The sequence below is a fragment of the Trachinotus anak genome, unplaced genomic scaffold, assembly GCF_046630095.1.
Source record: "Trachinotus anak isolate AG129_WGS33_773 ecotype Australia unplaced genomic scaffold, CSIRO_AGI_Tana_v1 ptg000019l, whole genome shotgun sequence".
NCBI classification, from domain to species: Eukaryota; Metazoa; Chordata; class Actinopteri; order Carangiformes; family Carangidae; genus Trachinotus; species Trachinotus anak.
In genome coordinates this window covers 11619088-11633362 of record NW_027273870.1, presented here as the reverse complement: position 1 = coordinate 11633362, position 14275 = coordinate 11619088, and the positions used below count along the sequence as shown (strand labels likewise).

Below are 14275 nucleotides of genomic sequence, written 5' to 3'. Positions count from 1 at the left end.
TGATGTTTGCTAACAGGTTTGCCATATCTCTTTAGATCATGAAAATGAACTTCACTGTGATAGTGTTCACTGTGATATCGGATGTGTTGTTTGTGTGCAGCAGCTAAAGTCACCACAAAGTGACAGTGATGATGTGGCCCCTGTATTCCCACTAGGGTTCCTGTTGCTGCATTGAGCACATAATTATGTCAGTGCTATATCCCCTCTCATCCTGAATTCATGAAGGGGGCTTTTAATTGCAACAAGTAATTCTGTAATTCATCAAGTGTTCATTAGACCTTTCTGATTAAATTTCAGGTCCACTGACTATGGAGCAACGTACCAGAAGATGAATGACAAAGTTGGAATGAAGACAATACTCAGTTATTTGTACGTGAGCCCTAACAACAAGAGAAAGGTAATGTTCTTTTCTCATTTCCTTTGAATTTTGATAATTGTCTTGATTGTGTGAGTGGCTTTTCACTTCATTGGTGGTCTGCACACAGTGTGCAAGTCAAATACAGGCAGACATATTGATGTTTTCTGACTCATCATTCACTGTTTGATTTCTGTCTCTTGCTCTGTGACTTTCTACAATATCACTAGTAGGTGAACAATTACCTGGACGATTACCTGGCCGCAACAAAAATATTCTCCACTTTCAAAAATGAATAGCCTCAGAAAAGTTTGTGTATAAAAGCTTGTGTATATATATATATGTATATATATATATATACATATATATATATACACACTTTAAGCTGCGATCATTGAAAGTACGGCTATGGCATGACGTGTATGACGCATATTCCATCTTGACACTTCCTACAGCCGTCCCTTCAACTGTCACTTCTTAGACATTAGTGCAAAACAGTCCATAAAAACGTAATAAGAAATAATTGCTACTTCTTTTTCAGGAATTAAACCAAAACTTAACTGGTTTCTTAACTCCACTGTGGCTTTTCCATGGCTTCATTTGAGTTCATTGTTTGAGCTGTTATGTTGGCTAAGTATGGAGCCTCTATGACTTGTCAAAGATAGCACCCAATGAACTGAATTAAAGTGAGAGAGCAGACTGGAGTAGAAATAAACTTCTTTGCCATTGCTTGTAGACTGGATTAACAGTGCATGTTCAGTGAGACCGAGAGCCAATGAGGAGATTTTAAAGCTTTTCTGATGAAGCACACACTGCAGAAGGGACAACAGGACAGCACAATAGCCTCTGAGTCCAGGAACCCAGGTAGCTCAACAACACCAGGCCTTAGTTTAAACCCACAGAGCAGCGAACAGATGAACACATGCAAACAACTTGATGGGTTGTTAATATCTTTCCACACACGCAGGGACACAGAAACACTTGGAAACATTCTCACATACACACAGACATACAAAAAAAAAATGACAGAGACACACGCAGTCCATCAGTCTCTCACATGCTCACATAGTGTCTTTGTCTGTCTACTATCTTCTTGCCCATCCTATCACTCTCACATATATTCACATACAGATACACATGTTAATTATCTTTGGCTCACACATGTTCACACACTCTCTTGGGGTATTATTTCTCTCTCAGACTCATGGTGTTCCCTTGTCGCCAATCATTATGACATTTATAATGATTTAGAAAATATAAACAGGACAAGGTACTAGAGGTCCCATTGGATAGAATAGAGAGACAACTTTGCTATTTTCAGGTCATTACCAAAGTGTAATAAAAAAATAAAGCAACAAAGGCATGATAGTAGCAAAAGAGGAAAAGTAGTTACCCAAATCAAAGGGGTTTATTGTCTGAACAAAACAGTGTCCATTTTAAGACATCTCAGACATATCTCATCAGGCTTGGTTTCACATTGTCTGATGAGTATGACAATGTGGAGCCTGAGGAGTTGAGCCTAAATATAGCTGAGACTAAGTTGGGAGATGTTGTTATTACCACTTTCTGACCTGTAAATACAGTGTTCTTTTTTTGAAAGCTCCAACACATATTTGAATCTGCCTCTAATAATGCAGAAGTCCCTTAAAACCAACCTAACATACATTGACTTCAGAAAGTATTGAGACCCCTTCGAATTGTGTACATTTTATTGCATTGTAGATTATATTTTAAAAGAATAAAATTGATATTTTTGCCCATTGATCAACACTCAATACAGTGACCTCAATTATTTTGAAACGGAAGAAGTTTGGAACCACTAGGACTCTTAGGAATAGGCAAAAAGGGCCTTGGTCAGAGAAATTACCAGGAACCCAACTGTTACTCTAACAGAGCTGCAGAGGTCCTTTGCAGAGATGGGAGAAACTGCCAGAAGGTTGACTTGCAACACTCCATCAATCATCAGTCTTTATGATAGAGAGTTTAAGCGGAAGCCACTTTGAATAAAGCCCACTTGGAGTTTGAAGAGGAAAAAGATTTTCTAGTCTGGTGAGACAAGAAGTTAACCCTTTGAGCCAAACTCCAAACACTATGTCTGGCAAACAGGGGTCTCTATGAAGCACTGAATTAAGGGTCTGAATACTTTAGTAAATGGGGGATTTCAGTCTTTAATTTTAATAAATTTGCCAAAGAAAAAACACAATTCCCCTGTAATTATGGATTATTGAATGTAGATTGGTGGGAAAAAAAAAAATCCTGTTTTTTTTTTGTCAATTTTATCTATTTAAAATTGAAATAATACAATTAAGTGTGCATAAAGTGAAGAGGTCGAAATACTTTCTGAAGCAACTGTATATTTGTCAGTCTATGTCACTTTTCCTAAATGTAAATGAAAAGTATTATTTTAAATTGTCACATGACCAGCTCTGTATTTATCAAAATCTTATATATGGAAATCTTATATGAGTGTTGCCGTTTCTTTTCAAAGTAAAGTAGTGAAAGCTCAGAAAGTTATTATCATTATTATTTTATAGATTTTTTGTGATGTCATAACTTATTTATGTACATATATACAAGATCATAAAAAATAATAATAATTTAAAAAATGAAGCCTGACTAACCATTATTATTGTTAAGCTGCTATTATATAATCAGTATGCATCTAATTCTACCTCTAACAGCTTAAAAGTCATCAAATCTAGTGGGAAATTGGCTAAATTGTAGTATTGTTATCAACTCATGATGTGGCATGAATGCAGCATTTACAACTATCATGTTATAATGCTTGTTTTTAGCTTTTGATTTTAGTATTTATGAAGTTTGCATTTTACATCTGCACAGTTTATGTCAGCATGGTAATGTTAACGCATTAGTTAGATAAGATATGTAGTTAAAAGTGTTTGTTACTGTTATGATTGGTGAGAATTTTCAGATTAGGACCCCAGAGTGGATGAAAGACACCAACAAGCGTTGATGAATAATAGGGTCTATTGATTAACCAGATGAGTTGTTTGTGATATGAGTCTCTTTGGGGGAAGAGTCCAGAGAAGATGGTGGTAGGGCTGGTAAGGGGGAAGTGGAGAATGGCGTGGTGGTAATGGTGGTAGCGTGTGGTGGAGACAGCAGGTGAGTGGCGTTGCAGGTTTGCGCAGGTTTTCCCAGCAGGGCAGGCGCAGCACTGAACACAGGATCACAGGATGACCGGAGCTTTATGCAGGCTTGATAAGTAATGGATTGCAGATGTGATGTTCTGCCATCGCTGTGGCCACGCCCCTGCTGGGAAAAAGCACAGATACACAGAAACAGGAGGGGGGAGACAAACACAGGGAAAAACTAGGAACAGACTGAGGTCCAGAGCAGGATCATGAAAGTTACTGTGACATGTTAAATATATATTAGTATGATGTTAGCATTTTAGCATGAGCTATCCAGTCATCAACTGAAATGTTGGACAAGAACATCTTTCTCATATTGCACAAAGTGAGATTTCCATGTCTTTCTTTATTATAAAGCATGTGTAGGTGCTAATACTGTTAAAATATTTAAGCACTCAGTCAAGAGAGAAATGCACACAGCCCATATTCAGAAACCATGATATCACAACTATACTGCCATTGACCTAAGCCATGCCCCCAGCACAGTCCACCTGGACCTTCCATCCAACCTTCCCCGACCTAGTTTTCTAACCTGTTGTTACTGGAGCTCCAGAGAGAGTCCCGAAAGAGGAGCTGTAAAACTACACAAACATATCTTATGGATATCAAAACTTCAAATAAAACACTGGAAAACAAAGACATTAGTATTAGCAAGACATTTGGTAGATTTTATTTAGATTTCTTCATATATACAATTTACACGGTCCCCCTCTTCATCATCATCATCAATTTAAACAAAATATGGTAAATATAAATAAACACACATACAACATATATAATAATAATATACCATTCTCCACTATCTACAGTGACAGATGGATGGAAAGGCATTGTGGCCAGTGTAGCTAAAATTCAAAACAACTGTATCCAGAGAAAAAGATTTTGGAAGCAAATATGGAGGGACTTTCTCACATTCAAACATACAGACAATCTCTGTTCTTCCCTCCCACACGCAGTTAATTCCAAGCACATACACACATTCTTGTGAGGGAGGGTGGCAGAGATTGCAGGCTCATCATTCTTGCTGTCTCCCCCGGCATGGTGCCATGTGACTGCCACTGGTGGCAGACAAAAGCCCCTCTCTTCACACAGTAGTGTAAATAAATCAGCCCTCTGTGGCTGTGGGGGATAGAGGGGGGAAAAGTACTGGAGGATGAAGAGGGAGGGGGAAGAAAACAGCACAGAGAGCAAAAGAGAAAGTGAGCAGGAGATACGAGAGGGGGAAAAAGACAGCAAATAAACTGACAGAGAGCAAGTGAGCATGGAAGAATGGAGAGGGGGGGAAAATGACAGAGAAAAAAATAAAAAATGAAAATAGAGCAATGGCCAAGGGGTCACTCATGGAGAAAACAGACTGACAACACAGCAATTACATCAATTTTCATATTGTGGTTCCATACTGAGCCTGTACATGAGAGAACACATCTCAAGTACACATTAGGGGAAATGATTTTAGGTTTTAGCCTGAGATTTTGTGCAGGGGCAAATTATTACTGTAAATGGCTTCAGATGGTGAGTGCAAAACAAAACAAAACAAAACAAAACAAAACAAAACAAAACAAAACAAAACAAAACAAAACAAAACAAAACAAAACAAAACAAAACAAAACAAAAAAACAAAACAAAACAAAACAGAAGACCCATATGAGTGACAGGCGGATTCAGTCTCTGCTGCTTAACTCTTAGTCTTGGGCTTCTCTTTAAGGAATACATAACTGCTTTTTCTCATTCATGTAATGACTAAAACAACAATCACAGGACCCACAGCCTCAATTGTGTTTGTGTGTCTGTGTTTGCTCGTCTTGTTGCACACGTTTGCATGCATAGCGTTCAAAACAATTATGGCCTTGTGTGGCTCAGATGGCATCAACAGGCAGGTGGGTGGAATATGAATTCACCTCAGACGAGACCTCTTCCATTGTTGAGTTTCAAAGACCTTTGTCCATTGTCTTGCATTTTGGATACAAGCTCAGATTTAAGAGTGAACTTTGATATTTCATACATAAATACTCACCATTTTATAATATTGATGCCTTTCTCTGCAGCAGCAGTGAGTGTCACTTTATGGGAAGAACTGAGATATATTCATGAAGAGTGAGGGCAGTCTACTGATAGGGTCAACAACACATCGTTCTTCTTACTTCATGCTTTTTTTAACTGCATTTTTTGACTGGTTTAAAATATTTACCTTTGTTTGGAAATTTGGCTTTATTACATGATTTATAGTCTCCAAATACAAATTATTCAATAAATGTTTTAAATTGAAATTTGCATAGCCCTGCCCATTTTGCATCACTTCACCTGTTATAAGGTCACTAGGGTCATGTACAAGGTAGAAATGTTTAGTTGATTAGTTGTTTTGAATGGAGGAATGAGATAATAGATGCAGGATCTAGACATGAGTAATTATCAAAAAGGAAAGAAAATAAAGGAGTGAATAAACAAATTATGGCTTAATGTAGTTATAATATGTACCTTTTCCATGTTCAAATGTCTACAAATGATTAGCTCTACGTTATATATTTTTTGAGTTATGTACTTACATTATCCTAAATGTTTCTAGCAATTCCCAAACCAGAAAAATAGTGATTTTAATCATGGTAATGCTTCTTTTCATTTGGTCACATGACAGTGATGTCATTTCCCCTATGCACATATGTTTTCCAATAAAGATAAAAATAAATAAAAATTTTAAAAAGCGCTGTGGTTGGTTGCCAGAAGCTCAAAATTGACTTTTATCCCATTTTAAGCCACATTTTAAGATACTCCTTTTACACCTTGGTCATTTTTACTGATTTCTAAAGTGAAACTATTTTATTGGTTGTGTCTTTTAACCCCCTGGTCCACCTGTTATGGAGAGGACACCTTTGCTGATCAGCTGGTAAAAACCAGCAAAGAGCGACATAGAATGGGTGAATGACAAGCAGTAAAGAGCCCCAGCTGGGACTTGCCTGCTTGGTTGATTATTGGCTACGTGGTGCCTGTCAAAACATCCTGAATGTCTGTTTCATAAGTTATCAAAGGAACAAAAGTAAGGAATCAAATTTTCCAGCCATTCTCATTTTCCAGATGTCGTGTCCATCGAGAAGCATCAATGAAGCATTGATTTTTAGAGTGACACTGCTTGATTCAGTGTTTCTACTAGTTTTAATTCACTGGTCCATTTCTTATGGAGGGGAGGACACCTTTCTGGATAAACAAAAGCCCCTAACGTCTGGTTCACAAATTAGCGGTTAGATTAGCAGTTGTGCTCCCAACTTTTCTCTGATGTCCTGTATCCATGGTACAGCACTGGTGAATGACAATTTTTTAAAGTGATACTGCAATTAGCAGTTATTTAGATTGGGAGTCTAAGCTCCCAACCCTTCCCAGATGTCCATTGTCCGTGGTACAGTGCCTGTGAAACACTGACTGTAAACGTGAAACTGTTTTCAGTGCTTTGAACAGTTATAATCACCAGGTCTGTTTTTTTAGGGGGAGGAGGAGACCTCTGTAGATAATTCAGCTCCTGGTAAAAACCTCTTGAACAGCTGACACTGTGTGTATATATATATATATATTTTTTTTTTTTTTTAAACAACAATAGCAGATTATAGAAATAGAAATAATAGAAACAGCTACTTCCCAGATCATTCTGTGAATGTTAGAACAGACTGAATGGTTTTCTTTGGACCCCAAACTTCAGAACAGAGAAATGAGACAACAGTAGGATTGATGTGAGAATTTATTATATCAAAAAGTCACTGTAGTTGGGCTTTAATCCAAGGTCTTGATAGTGGGGAGGAAAGGGGAGTAAGCTCAACTGAGAGATGTGGGATGGCTGGTTGCGGTGGACTTCAATGAGGACCTGGAGCACAAGCAAATTTGAGGTTACAACAAGAACTAAACTGTAATTCGCGGGACTAGAAGTTGGCCTAGGTGAGTATACTGAGTGGTAAATACAATGATCTGGCGAAGAGTTGAGTGCAGTGCCGGAGGATAAATACTGCAGCCAGTTGGCGTTGTTGATTACTGGATGGATAACAGTTGTGCGGGTCAATCCGCAGGAACAGGTTGCCACACCCAGCAATACACACAAACACAGAGGGACAAACAAGGGACAACACATGACGGAGGGAAAACATGAGAAAAACAAGGAACGGGGAATAACTGTCAAACCCTATACAGTGAACCATGAATACAGAGCTGTCGCTTCTGAGTCTCAAGGTGTTGGGTGCTGTTGCAGAGAGGGCTGGTATTTCCAACTCTCTGATTGTGTGAAGTAATCAAAGTTAGTACAAGTTTACAGAATGGATATGATTGTTGTGCACACGAAGCAGGGAAGATGGTCTGGTATGCAAGGTTTTTGTTCTACTTAGATTTCAGTCCTGGTTGATTTGTATGGGCTCAAATTAGGGTCAGAATGATTTTGAGCTTGTAAAGTGATTATAATAAATAAATTCAAACTTTGTAATTCAACCTTTGTAAACCTGTGAAAAAAAAAACAAAAACGTGGTACGGGTCCAGACCCAGACATGGTCCTTGGATCTTCAACCTGTAAATTATTTAGATTTGTAAAATTTTGACAAAGCATTTCTGTTTGAACTAGCACAGCTTTTCTAGCTTCTATGGCATTGGCTGCATGATGCTACTGTGTACAGCCAATCATTGTGACTCAAGTCGGTGAGGGTGATACACACACAGAGGAGAAATGAGACAGGATAATTAAGTGGGAAAAGTGGGATATAAGAGGGAAAGAAAGAGAGAAACTGAATTTTTAAGATATGTTAAGATTGTTTATTATAAAAATGGCTGAGACTGTTGCGACAATAGATGAACTCAATATTGGGAGTGCAGTTTGACAAGGAACATAACTGAGCTAGCCAGCTTCACATTAGTCCAAGCAGACAGGGGACAACAGAGGGTTTTAATGTGAAGCAGTGGCAGTAGGAAATGGTGGGTTTCCATTAGCAGTAACTTAATAGAGCTCTTATATAGTTTATAATTTGTGCAGGCAATTTGAATCCAACACATGAATGGCACACTTTGCCACTAACACTGAAATCTACTATACAGAGGGTTACAGGGCCACCGCATAAAAAAGTGTAAAGTAGTAAGTTTCAAAGGGTTATGAAAGAGGATTCAAAGATCCTAAAGTTTTATAATACAGCACTACATGTCTCCTTTGCTGCTTTGCTGAGAAGGAGAATTTTAAAATGATGTACAGTTCATGATCAATTTATTAAGCCCAGGATCTGTTTTCTGACAAGCAGTTATATCGTAATAAGTAGGAAATTATTCACTTATCTCAGGCTTCACAATAACATTTCCAAACCTGCATTAGTCTTTAATAGGCACTATGTTTTAAGATATACCTCTGCATGACTGCACTCATCAGAGAAAGAACTACACAAATTTTTCCATCATATATTATATTATATTAGTTATAATTTTTTTATTTGGGGACAGTCCTACTGAGACACAAGGCATCACAATAGTATTAATGAAAAATAAATATTAAAAAAGATAGAATGCAAAAGCAACCATTTTTTTTACCTTTATATTCATTGTCAGCTCTTAGTGCTTCAGCAAAATTATGGACAAACCTGGTGGACAAATAGAATATTGATATCAACACATCTTTTAAGTGCACATTACATAGAGAAAAAGCAGGGAAAAGGGAGGTGAAGTTTGTCTTTGACCACTGGCTTTTGAAGGACACAGTGCAAGCCAAATGAATCTCAGTGAATCAGCCATGCTTTGCTGGCTGGAACGCTGTGCACACACTGGTAGTTACATTCTAACAGATGATGGTTTCGTGGTGGTAGGGTGGTGGTGGTGGTGGGGGGTTGGTGGTGGTGCTGCGAGGGAACGCAACATCTGTCAGCCCTAAGGCACAATCTCCAAATGGCTGCAATGAGCGAAGAGGCAAGTGCCCTGGAGCCCGTGAGAAGACACAACGACAGAGGAGGAGAGATAGACTAAGAGACACAAATACAGACGGACAGAGAGATGGAGGGAAATGACAGAGTGTGAGACACAGAGAGAGAAGAGGGAGTTGTAAAGAAGAATGGATGGGTAAATCTAGGTGAACTGTGGGATTCCATCAATATTCTTTTACGTGCCTTTACGAGACATTGCCCACTTTCTCAGCATGGGATTTAAAGCTATACAATTCAATATGCCTAACACTACCAGGACATGAATTCCCCTCCAAAAGCATCAGCTCATGCTAACGTAAAGTCTTCTAAATAAAAGCATCCACAAAATGGCATATGTTGTTATGTTATTTATTAATAATCTCTATGAAGAATTCAGTATTTCAGTAGCTGAAGACAGAACAAGATGTCTGAACTGGGAATGCTGCTGGTTAATTATCTAAACTTATCTTGTTTGTCTTCTCTCTGTTCATTCATATGTAATGAATCGGTTGCACCGTGTTTTCACACAAAGCTTGTATGTCTTCCAACTTATGTAGCCTGCTGCCATAAGGGGCAGCTAACTTGCTAGTTGAGATGGAGAGACCCAATTATAGTGAAAGGCAGAAACTGACATGTTACTGTTTGTCAGGTCTGGCAGGGGCCTGGGTGAGCTAAAATGTCAGGCAGCATTCAATTAGTCCAAGCTTAAATACCTCAGATCAAGAGTTAGGACTTTTGTTTAATAAGACGGATCAAACAGTTGAAAGCACCTGGTTGATGCAGAGGACGAGACTGCGGTGAGAAGAGAAGTAATATTTCTGAATGTGTACCAACTCGTTTTGCTTTCAAGTCCTGCACTTAGTGCCACATACCTCAATGGAGTTTGAGAGCTAGTGTTTGTCATGAATATTCATGGGAAGAAGAAACAGGAGTGATTTAATTTTCTATGTGCTGTCAATGCAGACACTTGGCTTAAAACGGTTCCACATGAATACACAGAGGCCCATCTTGTACTTGATGGGTACAGTTAACTCATTAGTAATCCTGCCAGTCTCTCTTTATGTCTGTTAGTATTAGCTTTGTAATTGTTAACCATTTTATTTAGCGGCAACTGACAGTGAATGACAGTGGCATGGCTAATATTATTTAAAAGTGTCTTCACTGGCATAAACAAACAGATGTATCACACAACCATAGACACAGGATGCAAGTCATTCTATGTCAAGAGCCTATTAAGACGTTATAAAAATATTTTTCACTTTGGTTTAATACAATAAAAGATAGACATGTGTTTGTAAAACCTTTTAGCTCAGATACTGGAACTTAGATTTGACTCAGTCCATTTACTCTGAAACAATACAGACATTCACACCCTTTGCTGTGTCATGTGCATTCTCTTTGTTTTAATTTACCTTGAGATGAGTCTAGAACTGTATTTCGAGTCCACCTGTGACAGTTTATAGATACACACACATCCCTGTGTGTATAAGGTTCTACATTTCACACTATAGGTACAAAGATGAAAGAACTCACTGTAGACATCTGTGATTAAATTTCATGGCAAGACATAGATCAAGGAAAGATCAGGGAAATGACTAAGAACCTCTGGGTCACTCTAACAGATAGAGACAGACAGAGAACCATTCTCCAACAATCAGGTCTTTATGGTAGAGTTTGCCAAATGGCATGTAAAGGACTGCAAAGACATTTTCTGGTGATCACCAGGCACTGCTCTTCACCTGGCTAATACCAAGCGCACAGTGAAGCATGGTGGTGGCAGCATCATACTGTGGCAGCGTTTCTCATCTGCAGCGACCAGGAGACTGGACAGAACTGAGGGAAGATGAATGCAGCTAAATTCAGAGAGGTGCTTGAAGAAAATCTGCTTTAGAGTGCACACAGACTGAGACTGTGGCAACAGTTCATATTTCAGCACAATAATCCAATGCCTGCAGCCACCTGCAGGGATATTTCTCTGACTGTCCTTATGTTTCCAAAGCTCAGACTTTAATCCCATCGAATGTCTGTAGAGAGACCTGAAGACCGCAGTTAACATATGCTTCACATACAATCTGATGGAGTTTATGAGGATCTGCCAGGAAGAATGGGATAAACTGCTCAAATCCAGGTGTGCAAAGCTCATAGACACTAACCCAAAAGACTCAAAGCTGTAATTGCTACCAAAGAGGATTCAACAAAATCCTGCATTAAGGCTCTGACAGACTTCAATTTTTCATTTTCAGTATTTTGCAAACATTTCTAAAAACATGTTTTCACTCTGTCATTAAATCTACAATGCAATATAGTGTGCAAAAAGTGAAAGGGCCTGAATACTTACTGAATACTGAATACTGAAATAAAGGCATGTCCAATCTGGTTCTTCTAGATGGATGAAATTGAGATAATAATAAAAAGAACAAAACAATTATTTTGGGAAGTTTGAGCTCCTCAGATCAAAATGTATCCACTACTTTACAGCCAATGTTTGATTTATTGTGTATGGGGAAAAATTATGTTTTTGTCACTGTGTGTCATGTGGTGAACATGGAATTTGCAAAGTTCCAAGTGGCCAGTGTTTTAGAGAGGATTTAAAACTACATGGAGACAGGTTTTGGTACTTAAAAATACAAATGTGTCTTCTTTTATCAACGAGTTTTGCACACAAGACAAAGCAAGTCTTCCCGCTGTTGCTCCATATCATGATGAATTAGAAAATATAAATGCAATTAATGAAGGGAATATACTTAAATATCAATGTGGCTCATTCAGGTAATAATGGATCTGTGAAGTGTTGCCATGGTTACTAAGCAATAAATCAGAACTTGTACTGTAGGTAGTCATGGCAGGACTGTTGTTGATACCTTGCATCAAGTATACATTTCCATTGACATTACACACATCTGTGCTACATCTTAACTTCACTTTACATTCTATCTAAACACACAGTAAGAATGTGTCACTAGTTCCATCTATGGTGCTCACAGAGAGGAGTTGTAATTCACACAGCTGCTCAAGGTTTTTGTCAGTTTAAAATAAATACACTCGACATCGGTTTTAGGTGTCTTTTTCTTTGGAGGACAGAGTCTGAATAGAACATGCTCTTGCTAAAGTACGTTTATTCAAAAGAACATTTACTTCACTCACCCCTTGTAGTATTCAGCAATGCAGACAGTTTTAGTTTTAAAATAAGAGCTTTATCCAAAAGGTCTGTGGATAATCTTTGCCCAACTTTTAAATGTGATTTTTCAATTATTTGAGTACCTCAAAACACATAGCTAAATACAAGGGGTAAGTGAAAATTATTATTATCTTGTAAATATTTTACACACTCCTGGCAGGACATATTCCCCTTTGACTGACTTTTGGCCTCTTTTATGCGGCTCAGTACCTCTAGCTTAAGTAAAGTTTATATATATATATATATATATATATTTCTTAACCTTCATTTAACCAGCCAAGTCATGACAAAAAAATTCTCATTTACAGTGGTGGCCTGGCAAAAGGGTAAGCCTTTGAGGGATGGGATAGGTACTAAAAAAGAATATCAAAACTTTCAAACCTTCAACCTGAAGCTAACACTTGCTTTCCCTCAGCCTCTGCTGACACTGATGTGAAATAATCCACAGTTGCTTAGAGGAGCATTTATTCAAAATATCTCAGAAAATCCTATCCTTTCATAGTTCATAAACTATGCACACAGGGATTTAATAAATAAACTAGATGTGGCTTTGCAAAGTGATGTGTACTTTACTTCCTTTCACCCTCTGTCTTTCTTTTGCTGGTTGACACTCGAGTCAGAGGAGCTTGAACATTAAAGATATTCATACTGGCTACAAAAAGACAGGTCAAATACTGTTGCTTAGCAAAAAGTGAGATATACTCAGCAAGTATCAACATAAGTTCTCAGACATACAGAGGCTCAAAAGCTGACAAATATAAAGAAAGCGCTTCTCATGTAACAGAAAAATGTAAGTGAGCCTTGACCCCCTAATTGTCCCTGCTTAGCTGCTCTCTGCCATGTAGAATTGATTGCAATTACAAGATTGTGTCTGGCTCCTGGATGCCTGCTGGCTCTGTCAATCCCAGTTCAAAACCTGAGGTGGATATTGCTTTGCTTACAAGTTTCTTTTGCACAGAAATAAAAACAAACAGGAATTGGGTGAAACCAGTGAATTAACTTGTATTAAATCATTCTCAACCAAGTTACTGTCACTGTAAAGGTAGAAAATTGACTTGGCTCTGAGAGAATAAATCACAATTGATTCTTAACCTTGTCTGGTGCTGATATAAGACAAATTTTATAGCAACATTAAGTTCCCAGGTATGCTACTGTTCAAATGCTACAAAGAGGAGCATTTTCCCTTTTTTTCGTCACAAGTTGTTATGACTTCTGTTATTCTCTGTATTAGTTTGTGTTTCCTCTCTGTCCATTCTGTACCAAAAGTAATAAAATATCTAAGATGACACAAAACGGGAAATGCTAAAATATATCATATTTGTGAAACAGTGGGACAAGCCAAAAAAAAAAAAATACTCAGTGCTAATTGCAAACATAAAGGTTCAATAATGGACTTACAGATAATATGATGAAACTGTTATAATGATTATGTATTAGGTGATGTATGAGAGAAGCCAGGAGGTGGAAATTAGGTTAGATTAAGTGTTGGTTAAGTGTGGGTTGTTGATATATCGTTATTATTGAACAATTGACATGATTGGTTTGCAACACCATATGAAGACTACACAGTGTATACAGTTATACCTGATTTAAATTTGATACTGTTTATTATTGTAATGAGTGTTATTGTGATGTTTTATAGTACTAAAAAGGGGCAGCGCAGAGTGGCTTGTTCAAACAGTGCAAT

At 37.9% G+C, this 14275-nt stretch overlaps 1 protein-coding gene across 1 annotated transcript in view; it reads left to right on the top strand.

The window, feature by feature from the left end:
- sorcs1 (sortilin-related VPS10 domain containing receptor 1) overlaps positions 1–14275 on the top strand; it is a 192621-nt gene that overhangs the window by 112888 nt on the left and 65458 nt on the right. Inside the window, exon 3 of the mRNA XM_071505419.1 lies at positions 298–397. Coding sequence (XP_071361520.1) covers positions 298–397 — 100 coding nt within the window. The remainder of the gene's footprint in view (positions 1–297; positions 398–14275) is intronic.